General features: G+C 40.6%; 1 protein-coding gene across 1 annotated transcript in view; it reads right to left on the bottom strand.

Annotated features, from left to right (window-relative positions):
- The window catches only part of AVIL (advillin), a 40,894-nt gene that overhangs the window by 12,819 nt on the left and 13,422 nt on the right, over positions 1-14,653 (bottom strand). The window contains exons 7-12 of the mRNA XM_070934920.1: positions 12,843-12,921; positions 11,333-11,431; positions 9,573-9,726; positions 7,582-7,682; positions 5,275-5,412; positions 2,870-3,028 (exon numbers count right to left, since the gene is read on the bottom strand). Of these exons, the coding sequence (XP_070791021.1) occupies positions 2,870-3,028; positions 5,275-5,412; positions 7,582-7,682; positions 9,573-9,726; positions 11,333-11,431; positions 12,843-12,921 (730 nt within the window). The remainder of the gene's footprint in view (positions 1-2,869; positions 3,029-5,274; positions 5,413-7,581; positions 7,683-9,572; positions 9,727-11,332; positions 11,432-12,842; positions 12,922-14,653) is intronic.

The following is a 14,653-nucleotide window of genomic DNA, read 5'->3' as shown; positions in this document are numbered from 1 at the left end:
CAGAGTTGGAAGACAGCTTGGAGATCATCTAGTCCAGCCCCCTGCTCAAGCTGGAGACCCTACACCATTTCAGACAAATGGTTGTCCAATCTCTTCTTGAAAGCCTCCAGTGATGGAGCACCCACAATTTCTGAAGGCAAGCCATTCCACTGGTTGGTTGTTCTTACTGCTAGGAAATTTCTCCTTAGTTCTAGGTTGCTTCTCTCCTTGATTAATTTCCATCCATTGCTTTTTGTCTTGACTTCTGGTGCTTTGGAAAATAGGTTGACCTATTCTTTGTATATTCTTTGTAGGAGCCCCTTAAATATTGGAACACTGCTATCATGTCTCCCCTAGTCCTTTTCAAAGACAAGACATACCCAGTTCCTGCAATCATGTTTTATTATTGCCCCCTTATCATTTTTGTTGCTCTTCTTTTCACTCTTTCAAGAATCCCAACACCTTTTTTTATATTGTAGTGACCAAAACTGGATGCAATATTCCAAGCGTGGCCTTACTAAGGCTTTGTAAAGTGGTACTAACTAAAACTTCACATGATCTTTTTACCAAGAGCAAAATTGAAGATGCAAAATGCAAATGTAAGAGTTCCACTTAATTTGTACTGCAAATGTAACATTCACACTTGTTTTGTGTCTAGACCTTAGGACATGTTAACCCTAATTATGTGGAGATTTTCTATTAGAATGTCTTTTTCTCATAGCTTTTCCCTTTAAGAAAAGGTGAGCAAAAAGGGAAATGTGAGATTCTTGTGTTGAATATAAAAAAGCACCCCAAATCTAACCATCACAGTCTTTTGACAGTCCCTAGGCGTCAGGTGATCCTTATCCTAAGCCTAAATACAGGTTTTTTTCCCCTCAGAATATATTTGTCCCGTAGTTTTTTCTACAAGGTAAGTTAATCAAAAAGAAAATGTAATATGCTCACTATACATACAATCTCAACCTGAATTTCAATGTCATGCTTATTCTAAATTAGATTTCAGGAATTGCTAACCCTAACCTTAGATGCAAATCTTATCTCAGATTCAGTTTTTTATAGGATAAAACTAAGCCAAAAAAACTAACCCCAAAATGTAACAGCTCACCAAGGATAAAATATCAACTCCAATCTTATCATTGAGTTGGTGCAGTGGTTAGAGTGCAGTACTACAGGCTACTTCAGCTGACTGCTAGCTACAGTTCAGCAGATCGAATCTCACCAGCTCAAAGTTGAATCAGCCTTCCATCTGGGTAAAATGAGGACCCAGATAGTTGGGGGCAACAGGCTGACTCTGTAAACCGCTTAGAGAGGGCTGTAAAGCACTATGAAGTGGTATATAAGTCTAATTGCTATTGCTATTGCTACCCACTGCTTAAAAGCCATTGTCAAAATCAAATTAAATGAGTGTTGGCATGCAATGTAATTAAACATCACCCATCTGAATAAGTATTTTGCGGGAGTTTCTAGCCAAGCTAAGGAAGCCCATCCTTATTATCCTGAATCAGACAAAATCTATTAGTTTAAAGTATTATGTTAGGAAAAATCAATTGCAGATGTGGCACAAGTTTTTGTGCAGAATTATACTCCATAAATGGTCTCTTAGCTTAAAAAAAAATCATTAACAGATTAGTTATTTAAATACAAAGTTAATTCTTGACATTGAAGCATGCTGACAAATCTTAGTCTGCCTTTCTTCTATGAAAGGAATTATAATTTTCAGTAAGACGTCTAAAGTAACCTAGTATCTTTTATCATCTACAGAGCCAATTCTGTATACTTTTTTCAGAAATTGCGTAGCAAAAAAATTAGTGGTAAGAGGGAGAAGTCCGTATTTAAAATTTATTTCAATCTTCCAGAGTCTTTGAACTTTGTACAAAAAGTGTCACTGTGTACAAAAAGTGATCCAGCCTGATTATTGTATTTCCAGCAGTTTTTGAGCATGAGTTATCTATTTTGGCAATTAGTTCGGTGGCAAGAAAAAGCCAATGAATAAGCATCTTGCACCAATTTTCTCTGAATGTCAGATCTTTGCGGTAAATGTAATATTTATTTTCTATTGGTATTGTCATTGCTGTATATCAAATGTACAGATTTACAGATTACAGAGTTGGAAGGGACTTTGTAGGTCATCTAGTCCAACCCCCCTCCCAAGCAGGAGACCCTACATACAAATGGCCTGGTGGCTCAGCAGACTGAGGGCCTGGTGGCTCAGCAGACTGATAGCATTGTGATTAACACCAGCTGTCTGCAATTACTGTAAGTTCGAATCTCACCAGGCTCAAGGTTGACTCAGCCTTCCATCCTTTCTAAGGTAGGTAAATTGAGGACTCAGTTTGTGGGGGCAGTAAGCTGATTTTGTATAAATATACAAAAGTATGAAGGCTATTGCTTAACGCATTGTAAGCCGCCCTGAGTCTCCGGAGAAGGGCGGCATATAAATCAAATTAAAAAAAAAATGGTAGTCCAATCTCTTCTTGAAAGCTTCCAGTGATGAAGCACTACCTCTGAAGCTGTTCCATTGGTTGATGGTTCTCACTATCAGAAAATTTCTCCTTACTTCTAGGTTGAATCTCTCCTTGATCAGCTTCCATCCATTATTCCTTGTTTGGCCTTCGGCTGCCTTGGAAAATAGCTTGACTCCCTTCCTCTCTGTGGCAGCCCCTCAAATACTGGAATACTGCTATCATGTCTCCCCTTCTCTTCACTAGACTAGCCATACCGAGTACTTGCAACAGTGCATCGTATGTTTTAGCTTCCAGTCCCCTAATCATCTTGGTTGCTCTTCTCTGCACTTTTTCTAGAGTCTCAACATCTTTTTTATAGTGTGGTGACCAAAACTGGATGCAGTATTTTTGTGGAAGAGTAAATGCTGCATAAACCTGTTTCCTACCTCAAAGATAACAAGTTTGCCTTTGAAGATGGACAGGAAGTGACGTGGCTCCTTGCCCATAGTCACTCGGACCTGCACAGGTTCCCCATTGAATTGTTGATCCATTTGCACTGCAAGATAAGCCGAGGCTGCAAGCTCATCCACTGTTGTATGGCGTCCCTGGATAACATAGAGAAAATGCTACATGGTTTAATTGGGAAGGAATTGTGGCTCCTATTGTCATCTTACACTTATAGTATGCATTGGTTAAAAATCACCACTTGTGTGTCTCATTAGCGGTTTTGGAATTAGACTGGCGAGATCTGGGTTCAAATCTCCATTTAGCCCTATCATCACTGGCTGATTGTAACATCAGGGTCTCTCTGTCTAATCTACTTCACAAAACATTTTATCTTATGTCGGTGAAATCTCTACCTGCCTACCTAAGCTTGTTATGGAGAGATTTGAATTCAGATTTTATAAGAGTAGGTACAAACACTTTGGATTAATTGCAAGAGATGATATAAATCTACTTCACAAGGAAGTAATACATCTTTCTCTCCAGCTAGCTTTGAAATTTCAGTTGTAAAACACTATGATGATATATCTGTGGGGATTCTCAGTTTCCATGATTTCATCATAGCCGAGACAACTATGATGAAAACAGCAAACTTGAAAAGGGGTGATCCAATTTTCTGTCCTCGCATCAATTGTCGCACTGAAATACTGACATTTATCCTTATATTTTCTCCTCCACTGCTAAAAACATGGGAGTGGGGAGGATTAAAACAAGGCAATGACACATAAATAAACATCTGGACAACCTGGCTCCAGTGCCATCTATATGGAGGACATTCTGTTGAAATTGCTAATATATATATTGTGGACCTAGGAAGATGCACAGAGGGTTCAAGGAAACAAATCACTTTATAGCAGATTCTAGCACAACGTAAATATTCTCAGGCCTTGGAGAACAATTCTTTCATTGCGTAGCCAGATCCAGTACATAAGCCAGCGCTTCCTAATTTTTTTCCCTTCATGACCCCAAACCCCTTAGCAGAATGTCCTTTTTACCCAATGTAGGGAAAACACTTTAAGTCAATCTAAATATCCCTGTTGTGATAGGTTCATGTGTTGTTACCCAAACAAAACCCACTTTTACCCAATTTGGGATAACTGGAATGAGCAATAAGTACATCTTGAAATGTAATTCAATTACCATATTTTTCGGAGTATAAGATGCACCTTTCCCCCCCCCTAAAAGGGGATGAAAATTTAGGCGCCTCTTATACATCAAATGTAGTCCTGCCCACCCACTGACCCCCACCCTTTGGCTTCTGCCTCCCAGCAGTTACCTCCTTGCAACAAGCAGCAAGAAGAAACAGCTCGTTTCAGCTTCAGCACAGCCTAATTAGCACAAGTTGATTGGATAGGCCTCCCGACTCTCAGCTGTTTTGCTCTCAGCTGTTTTTCAAGGCCTCTGCTGCTTGCTGCAAGGAGGTAAATTGCTGGAGCAGATTTTTTTTTTTCTTGTGCTAATCAAGCTATGGTGAAAACGAAAATGAAAGTAAAGCAGGCTGTTTGCTGTTTGCTGCAACGAGGCAAAATTGCTGGGAGGCAGCGGCAGAGGCAGAGGCAGATTTCTTTTTCTTGTTTTCCTCACCAAAAAAGGTAGGTGCGTCTTATAGTCCAGTTTGTCTTATACTCCGAAAAATACGGTATATCAACTATGGGCAATTCAGTCCTGGTTTGAATTCAAAGAAATTGCTTGTACCTGTTAAGAATGTCTATGAAGATTTTCAGTCATCCAGGTCATGGTTGTCCCAATAGTGCTTTTAAAAAAGGCAACTGGACTTTTTTGTTTTTTCCTTGAAGACGTTTCGCTTCTCATCCAAGAAGCTTCTTCAGTTTAGAGCAAGAGCTTCTTGGATGAGAAGTGAAACGTCTTCAAAGAAAAAAACAAAGTCCAATGGCTGTCAGGGTTCCAAGTAACACCCCCAACAGAATCAAAACTCCAAGGCAGGCATTTTCCTCAAAGCTTGAATTTATTAGAGATGTCATATTGGCACATCTGGGAAAACCCGAATCTGAAAGCCCCGGGTTTTCCACACCCAAAGTAAAGTCGAAGTTCCTTCCCCTCCATCCACATGTGCATCACATGGTCCAATCAGGTCACTGTCCCAACTGTAGTTGACTTCCAGTCATGCCTCCCCAGGTGCAGGCTGAATGTCCTTGACTCCCAAGGGAAAAACATTGTTATGACTACATACCCCACGCTATCTCCACGGCCCCCTCCCATTCCCACAGCTTGCCCATCCACCACTGTGGCAGCCCTGAAGACTCCAATTAAAGATGGCTCCAGGGCTGACAGTTGCCTTTCTTGGGACACCTGTTTAGAAGCTTTACATTTGAGATTTTACACCTACCTGCCAGATGTAAAGTATGTAATGTGGCTTATTTTTCAACTCATAGGTATATAGGATTAAATAGCAGTCTCCACCATAGAAAAATCCATGCCATTGTTTGTCCACTTCTACCAACTCCAGGTTCTCAATCCTCCAGACCTAGAGATGATGAAATAAAGGACAGATATAGCTGTTGTTGAGAAGAAAATGTATAGCCTTTCTAACTTTTAACTTTTTGAGATGGATAATAATAAGAAGGAGGAGGAGGAGGAGGAGGAGGAGGAGGAGGAGGAGGAGGAGGAGGAGGAGGAGGAGGAGGTGGAGGAGGAGGAGGAGGAGGAGGAGGAGAAGGAGAAGAAGAAGAAGAAGAAGAAGAAGAAGAAGAAGAAGAAGAAGAAGAAGAAGAAGAAGAAGAAGAAGAAGAAGAAGAAGAAGAAGAAGAAGAAGAAGAAGAAGAAGAAGAAGAAGAGCCTTGGAAGCAATCCCAAAATAACTGGAGCACTACTTGAACACCACAGGCATTGACATGTTCGCCATCAGTCAACTGCAGAAGGCAGATTTACTTGGAACTGCTTCCATCCTGCAACAATATCTGTGACACTGTCAAACATCCAAATTTGTCTATCCCAGGTCCTTGGTAAGGACTTGATAGGTAGACAAAAATGCCAAACCCAGTCTGAACATCTGGCTGACTGTGCAATGAATAATAATAATAATAATAATAATAATAATAATAATAATAATAATAATAATAATAGTAGTAGTAGTAGTAGTAGTAGTAGTAGTAGTAATAATACATGAGGCATTTGCTTTGTGATTGGTAATTGAAATGGATGCACAACCTTATCTACATCTTTTGACCTACTAACATTTCAAGACCTGCATACCATAGATATTGTAGATATTTCCTATAGATCCTTACTTGTAAAGAAATAAACATATATGAAATGATAGAAAAATGTGGGAAAGTTAGAAATCGATGATGACAATGGCTGTATCTGGACTTTCAGTAAACATCTGTGAATAAGATAGTGTGTTTGCATATTAATAGTTTCATCTGGAAGCACACCAGGCATATGTTTCACGCTTCCAGCTTTCTAGCATTTGTAACCTAGCAGATGTATCAGCACAGATATGGATCCCTCCAAATGTCAAAAGCTAAGTGACAAACACTCCCATTCTATAGTCATTATATAAAATAGGAACATAAAGGAGTCCCTACAGATTTTACTCCGCTAGTCATTGCTGACTATAGGGGGCAGCATTGCTCATTTCCATTTCATGGAGCTAGCGCTGTCCAAAGATGTTTCCGGGGTCGTGTGGCAAGCATGATGTTACGGTGTGCTGTTACAGAGCGCAGAATATATAATGCCTGGCATGATAATGATGCTATGTTGTGCATCTCTGTGCCTGCAAAATTCGCTATTCCCTATCAGAGATAGAATAGAATGAACGAGCTGGAAGGGACCTTGGAGGTCTTCCAGTCCAGCCCCTTGCTCAAACAGGAGAAACTATACCATTTCAGATAAGTGATTGTCTAGTCCAGTGATGGTGAACCTTTTTGCCATCGTGTGCCCGGGGGGAGGAAGTCGTGTATGCGCCCTGCCCCCATGCATGCGCGGACAACCCCCCGCTCCCCCTCCCCGCTCCTGGCATGCGATGGCCTGTTTTTCTCTCTCTCCAAGCTCCAGAGCCTTTCTAGGAGCTTGGGGAGGGTGAAAACGGCCTCCTCCCCCCGGAGGCCCTCTGGAGGCAGGAAATGGGCCATTTGTCAACTTCCCGTCCAACCGGAAGTTGGAAAACATCCCATTTCCTGCCTCCGGAGGGCTTCCGGGGGGGTGGGGAAGGCCGTTTTCACCCTCCCCAAGCTCCTAGAAAGGCTCTGGAGCCTGAGGAGAGAGAAAAATGGGCTTTCCCTATCACCCCCCGAGACCCTCCAGAGGCAGGAAACAGCCTGTTTCCTTACTTCCAGTAGGCCCAGGCCCAAAAATCAGCTGGCTGGCGCATGCATGCGTGCTGGAGTTGAGCTCGCATGCCCTCTGATATGGCTACACGTGCCATAGGTTCGCCATCACAGGTCTAGTCTCTTTTTAAAAACATCCAGTGATGAAGCGCCCACAACTTCTGAAGGCAAGCTGTTCTACTGGTTTATTGTCCTCACTGTTAGGAAATCTCTCCTTAATTCCAGGTTGCTTCTCTCTTTGATCAGTTATCAAGAAGATTCCATTTAAGAAACAGGGGGGGGATAAAAGTCGGGTTATACTCGCAAGAAAGTCAACAGAGAGAATCCAGAATTCCACAGCAGAAAACAGAAATTGTAACTCTTACCTCAACGTTTCCTTCCCCATCATCTACCATCCTCTCCTGGGCTGCCAGCTGTGGCAAAGCATGCAAGGCAATAACGTCAAATCTCTCCTGGCTCACCTTAGCTTGAAAAGAAGGAGGGGATAATTCAGACCAGAGCTCTGTAAGGGGAAAGCATGCTCTCACGCGAAGATGGGCGAAATTAAAGAAACCGAAAGCATCCGCAAATCATGATTAAGTAGAGGCATATCACAAATCAGATTGGCCTGAATTAGACAAGAAGAAGGCATGGATTTCCAGAGATTGCTAAACTATTCAGGACATGTAATCTTCGACTTCCAACAGTTCGTTTAATGACAGTTCAAAGGGAAAAAATTGACATATGATCATTTTTCATACTTACAACCATTACAGCATCCCCATGGTCATGTGATTTACATTCAGATGCTTGGCAACCAGTTCATATTTATGACGGTTGCTTTGTCCCGGAGTCATGTGATGACTCTTTTTTGCAATCTTCTGAGAAGCAAAGTCAATGGCGAAGCCAGATTCACCTAACAACCGTGTTACTAACTTAACAACTGCAGTGATTCACTTAACAACTGTGGCAAGGAAGGTCGTAAAATGGGGACTTAACAAACTCCTCACTTAGCAACATAAATGTTGGGCTCAATTGTGGTCGTAAGCCGAGGACTACCTGTATCTCCCTCTTAAGAAATGGTAGGGAGAAATTGGCCATTAACCCATTTATAGCAACCCATTCGGCAACTGCTGGCAGCTCATAGTTTTTCTACCTCTGGCATGTGGGTTACAGAGCAAGTTACTCTCTAGTGCCATGACGGCGAACCTATGGCACGCGTGCCAGAGATGGCACACAGAGCCCTCTCTACTGGCACGTGCACCGTCACCCCAGGTCAGATCTCTGTGGCGTTTCTTTCCTGAGCTTCTGAAAACGACAAAACAGAAGCTCACGAAAGTAAAAGAACTTACCTCTTGCCGCGCTGCTGATGTTGGGATGCCCCACCTCCTGCCGGCCAGCTGGTCTTCAGGTCTCTGCTGTGCATGTGCACATGTCTGCATGCATGTCTGCATGCATGTCTGCACGCATGTCCGCACATTCACTCATTCACACATGTCCACGCATGCGCATGTTAGTGTATGTTCACACATTGTGCGTTTGCACACGCGCACCTTTCAGTTTGGGCATACCACATGCGCAGTTTGGGCACTCGATGTCTTAAAGAGTCGCCATCACTACTCTAGTGTTTTATCCTAAATTTTAAAAAAGAGTGGGTGGCTGGGTGGGAGGAGCCAAGAGCTAAAATTCGGGATAAGAAGTTTAGGAATCCAGGGATTAATGTTGCAAATAATGACAGAATATTATTACAGAAGGAGAGATTGGCATTGTCTGTCCTGGGGAGTGGAACAAGGATTTGTGCAAGGGTGAATAATGACTGAGCAGCTGAGGGTCCCAGTTCAGATTTCCAGCTTACTGCAGTGACATGTGGTGTGTGTGTGTGTGTGTGTGTGTGTGTGTGTGTGTGTAAAATTCATGCTTTCATCCTAAAAAAATCCATCCATCCTCAAATCGTGTTGATGAGATGATTTCAGCATGGAAATAATTACATTTAGATTTTACCTTTAGTTTCTACAACTCAAGATGGCACATATAATGTTCCGACCTCCTATTTTCCCCACAATAGCCCTGTGAGGTAAATTAGGCTGCAAAGCCGCCCAGCCGGCTTTCATGACTATTTAGCCCAGCAGCACCTAACTAGTATACCAAATTGGCTCTCTATGACTTGAGTTGATCACTAAATAGCAGCAAAAAGACCCAGAGAGCTCTATAATTCTTTGGTGCCATCTAATGGCCGTCTGAATTTTTGTAGCCCTGGGATTCTGTAGCCTTGTTACAAGATGGTTTCAATGACAGGAAAAAAATCAGATCAGGATGTTATGAAATTCTCTTTTCAGATGGCATACAGCATCATATTCAGCAACAAGATCTTTCTTACCGATTCTTCCCACGTTGTGGGCTGTTCCTAGCCCTACAGTCTGTTCCTGGACTGTCCAATTTTGAAACAGCTGCTTGAACATGGCAGATTCTGCTCCATCATGCACAGTCTCCACATTGGTGCTAGAAGAATAGCCTTTCTGCCTAATAAATTCCTATAGGAACAAGACAAACAGCATAACAATTCTGTTTACACCCTAACTGTTATCACCCTAACTCAGTGTTGGCAACTTTAAGATGTGTAGACTTAGGAAACTGGTTGGGGAATTGTGGGGATTGAGGTCCACACATCTTAAAGTTGTCAATGTTGAAACATATTGCTTTCAGTAAATCTGGTTTTTGCATTTCAACAGAACATTGACGAATGTTTGTTAATAGAAAAGTTGTGAGGAGTAACTGATCTGTTCTGTCAAATTAGATAACAGAAGTGAAAATGGTTATTTACAGTATATGAGCATGATTCTGCCGACTTGATTCTGTGGAAGTGACAATTGTATGGGTCTTGAGAAATATAAAGTAAGTCGAATGCAATGAAATGGAGTATATCCGAAGTGTGTATGATAAAAGAGAGTTTTCTGAATGGATGATGAATTAAGCTGGATTGACTCCAAATCGGTGATTAGCTGGAAGGAAGTCTATTGACGTAATTGGGTTATATAGAAAGAATGACTTAGGAAACAGGTCGACAGAAAGGAGAAGATGACGAAGTGAAGGTGTGGTTGGACAGAGATGACAAAATCCTACAAAAGTTAAAAAAATAAAAGAGAAGACCCAAAGTAGTGTGTATGGAAGGTGTGGTGGCAAAGACAGTTTGCCATGAGAAAAAGTTCCACAGTAATAGAGTGAATAGTGATAGTATAAATCATATCTACATCTACATCTACCGTGTTTCCCTGAAAATAAGACCCTGTCTTATATTTTTTTGAACCCTGAAATAAGCGCTTGGCCTTATTGCCATGCGCTCAAAAGCCTGATTGGGCTTATTATCAGGGGATGTCTTATTTTGGGGGAAACAGGGTACATCTATATCTACATATAGATAGATGGATAGATGGATAGATGGATAGATTTATAAATATAGATATAGATATATAGATATACACACACAAACATATATATCCTTTCCTTTTTCTTTTACGATTAAAATGTTTTTATCAGTTTTATTAGTTTTTTATTTTTTATTATTAACCATATGCTGTATTTTTTTGGCTTACTATTTCTTACTTCTTTTCTGCTGTTTTTGTAACACTGCAGACCCCAAAAGGGAAATGTATGATAGATGTACCAGTATATAGTTGCCTTTTCTCTCCAACAATTTTTCTTAGATATATTATCATATCTGGGCTGCAAAAAGCCAGACAACTACAAGATGGCAACAAAGCTACATAAGGTTCTCACTCTACTGTTTTAATAGGGCTGATTCAGAGTTTTACCCCTGCATATCTGAGCAGTAGCTCATGCGTACAATAGGCCTGTTGAAGATCCTGCTCTGTCTAGTGATTACTGTATGTGTACAATCTGCAAAGGTTTGGGTTGTTCTATTAGAAGAGAGCCTGATGCAAATTAACACTGATCTTTAAAGAACAAACAAACACACAAGTGTGTTACAATTTTTAAAAATATTTCACACCACTAGCAACTGGAGCATGTAAGCTTTACGTTTTAAAGTACCACGTTAAGAAATCTATTTAGAATCTAGTTTTTAAAAGAGAAAGAACTGGGAAGCGGCCATTTCAGTTGGAATGGATTACTCCACCATACCAAGGCTTTCGACATGGCTGTTTGTTTCTCCATCTTAGTGGCTCCTTTCCCCTTCCAGACATAGATTTTCATCCCGCTGTGATCCAGAATGTAGCAATCCTAAAGCCCAAAGGAGATCATTAAGAGTATGGTATAAATAGTGTAAATCACTTATTGCAAAAAAAAAAAAAAAAAAAAAGTTCAAATCAGTGCAAAAATGGATTTCATGGGCCGCTGAATTCAGGGGTGAAATCCAGCAGGTTCTGGAGAACCAGTAGCGGAAATTTTGAGTAGTTCGGAGAACTGGCAAATACCACCTCTGGCTGGTCCCAGAGTGGGGTGGGACGGGAGATTTTGCAGTATCCTTCCCCTGCCATGCCCACCAAGCCACGCCCACAGAACTGATAGTATAAAAAATGGATTTCACCACTGGCTGAATTGGTTTTACAGCAATGGTGAAATTGGTAAAAATTAAGAATCCTAATTTCCTGCACACACCCCTGACAAAAAGACTATAGGAAAATGCCTTTACACAGCTTGGATCATTCATCCACCTGTCTCAGTTCTCCAAGTTTTTAAGGCAGGAGTTCTTAGTGTCAGCACTAGAGTAAATGCAGGTTGAGGCGACATTGAAACCTGACACTTAGTCTTACCAGAAATCCCTCTTCAGCAAAGGCTGAAGCACAAATCCCTCATGAGCAAAATAGGTGTCCGCTACTAAACTAAGGCCCCTGTCAAACACCAACCCTAAATTGAACAGTGGGCAAAAATATTTGATATATTTTGTATGGTAGCAGGATAAGGTCAAGTTTATTGTAGGGATCCGCAACTGACAGACAAGTGGAGAAAAAATTCCACTTGTAGCATTCACATATCCCCAGCTGTATTCACACAACACACTGAGATACAACTCAGCCAATCACGTTTTAGCCTAGCCAATTGTGCAAAGCCCAAGCTATGTTATTAATGTTCAAGAGTATCATTTGGCAGAAAATAGGGCTTTCTGACTAACTGATTAAATTGACCATAGCAAACACAAACTTATCTCTCCAAAATCTTGTGCCATCATATGTTTGCCATATGTTTGGATTTTAGTTAAATATTTCTAGGAAAACACTGTCAGCAAAAGAACATAGGGCTTCAATCCACTTTATGTAATAATCCAACAGGCTACTCTGTTGATGTATTAGAGCAGGGGTGTCAAAATCAAGGCCCGGGGGCTGGATCCGGCCCGTGGGGTGCTTAGATCTGGCCCGTGGGGCCAACCTGGAAACAGCGAAGGATCGGCCCGCAATGGCTCTGCCAGCGAAAATGGAGCTCGGGAGCCAGTTTTCGCTGGCAGAATGCTCGGGCCACCACAGGGCTACCCAACACGAGTGACGTTGAGCTGGCCACGCCCACCCTGACCACAACCAACCTGGCCCCCTGAGGTCAAACACAACCCTGATGCAGCCATTGAGTTTTACATCCCTGTACTAGAGCTAAGAAGCTCAGTTTAGCACCATTTATGCCATGTCAATCTTAGACTTACATTGTGGTTTAATAATTCCTGCCTGAGAGGACGTTTGGCTTCTTCTGTAATTTCTATTTCTCCTCCAGAGTCTGTAACACTAGAAAAGAAGACAAGATTGCTTGTTTGGTTAGTTTGAATGCTGGAAATGGCAGAATTCCTGAACTATTTCTTTTAGAATTTCTTACAGGTACAATTAATTCTTCCTGGAGTATCCAGTGTGAAGTATGAGCGTGAGGCCACACAAGTAAATGTTTGTTTTTTTTTTTATTGAAAAAGTTTTCAAATACAAATTTCCCCCCCCTTTTTTTTTTCCCCTCTCCCTCCCCCTCCCTAACCCCCCCTCCCCGCCCATCCCCCCCTGTGACTTCTTCGTAACAAAAAGAAAAAAAAAACCCTAATTCATAACAGATTACTTACTCCCTCCTCTAAATATTGACCTTTACTTACTAAAAATATTATTAATATTATGACATCCCCCCTTATCCATACATTTCAGAAAAAAGAAAAGAAAGAAAAAAAAGAAAAAAAAAGGACATTATACTATAACATTATAGAATAACTTCTAATTTAGCATAATAGTATTCTAACTCCCAATTTGGCAATAATCTGCCCTTTTTCTCCTATCTATATATTATTACAACCATTCAAAACCACCTTCCACCTTAAAACTATACGATAAGTCCTACTTTAACATTTAATCTTCTATATATATTACTATAACATTTCAAAGCGGCCTTCCCCATAAAATCTAGTTTAACATTTATTCCACTCTATCCATTTCCACCACTCCCCTAAATATATCACTTAGAAATCCCTTTTCTTAGACTAATCAATCTACTAATCAGCTTATTCACCCACTATCATACACAACAATTCTCAATATCTTTGATATCTTTGATTCACTGCCCACACTACTTAAAAATATATGTCTATATATTCCATTATGTCTAAATAAAAAAAAGAAAAGACAATGACTTTAAATTTATAGTCCATATAATATCTTCTTTGAGGTCTTTCCACTAGATTGGTAGAACCAACATCCATAATAGGGTAACATAGCTTGCTGGTGCAACAGTTTATTCAGGATCTTCAATCATATCTGCCCCCATCAGTAGTAAATATCTTCTTATATGTATAAAAGTAAAAACAACCACCCGAGTGACATTATAATTATATTCCATATAGTAATAATTGTGGGTTTCATCAGGATTATTGATTCCCATCATCGTAGTGGGTAACAACCCGATCTTCTGCATGCCCCAGGATAATTCTCTTGCCTTGTGATTCAAGTTAATTATAATATGTTTATCAACACAAAAAGATATTCCAAAGTGGATAATTCAAATCCATCAGTTTAAGGCTCTTTTCACATCCCCAGATTACGGCCATGCAGAGATCTGCCACATTCCTCAGGATGATATTAACCAATACGTCGCCTCTTCTATATTTACACATAATCATTCATATTTTAAAGTCACTGGCTTCACTGTTGCTTGATTTAGAAATTTCTATTTTATGCCATCTATTTCTTTTTTTCTTTTTTTTTGTGGGTTTGGTTTCCATCCTGGTTTCCTTTCAACAAATTGTGTATCATCTGGTCGGTTTTCCTTCTGCTTTGTAGATTGGTCTTGTTGATTTTGTTTTTGTGTCTCATGTTTCTTTTTTATCCCTTGTATATCCCCTAATTGGTTTCCATGCTTGTCCTTGCCTTGATAAGTCATCACATTAAGGTTAGATGCCACTTCTCTCAAATTTGTAGATAGTCCAGCTGGGATGTCCGATAAATCCAAAGGCAATTTATCTGGTACAGTCTCTATAATTCGATGTTT

Source organism: Pituophis catenifer, unplaced genomic scaffold, assembly GCF_029215685.1.
Source record: "Pituophis catenifer annectens isolate HBS135680 unplaced genomic scaffold, rPitCat1.0.hap2 SCAF_2, whole genome shotgun sequence".
Classification (NCBI taxonomy): domain Eukaryota; kingdom Metazoa; phylum Chordata; class Lepidosauria; order Squamata; family Colubridae; genus Pituophis; species Pituophis catenifer.
Note: the sequence above shows the minus strand (reverse complement) of the source record. Positions and strands in the feature narration are given on the sequence as shown.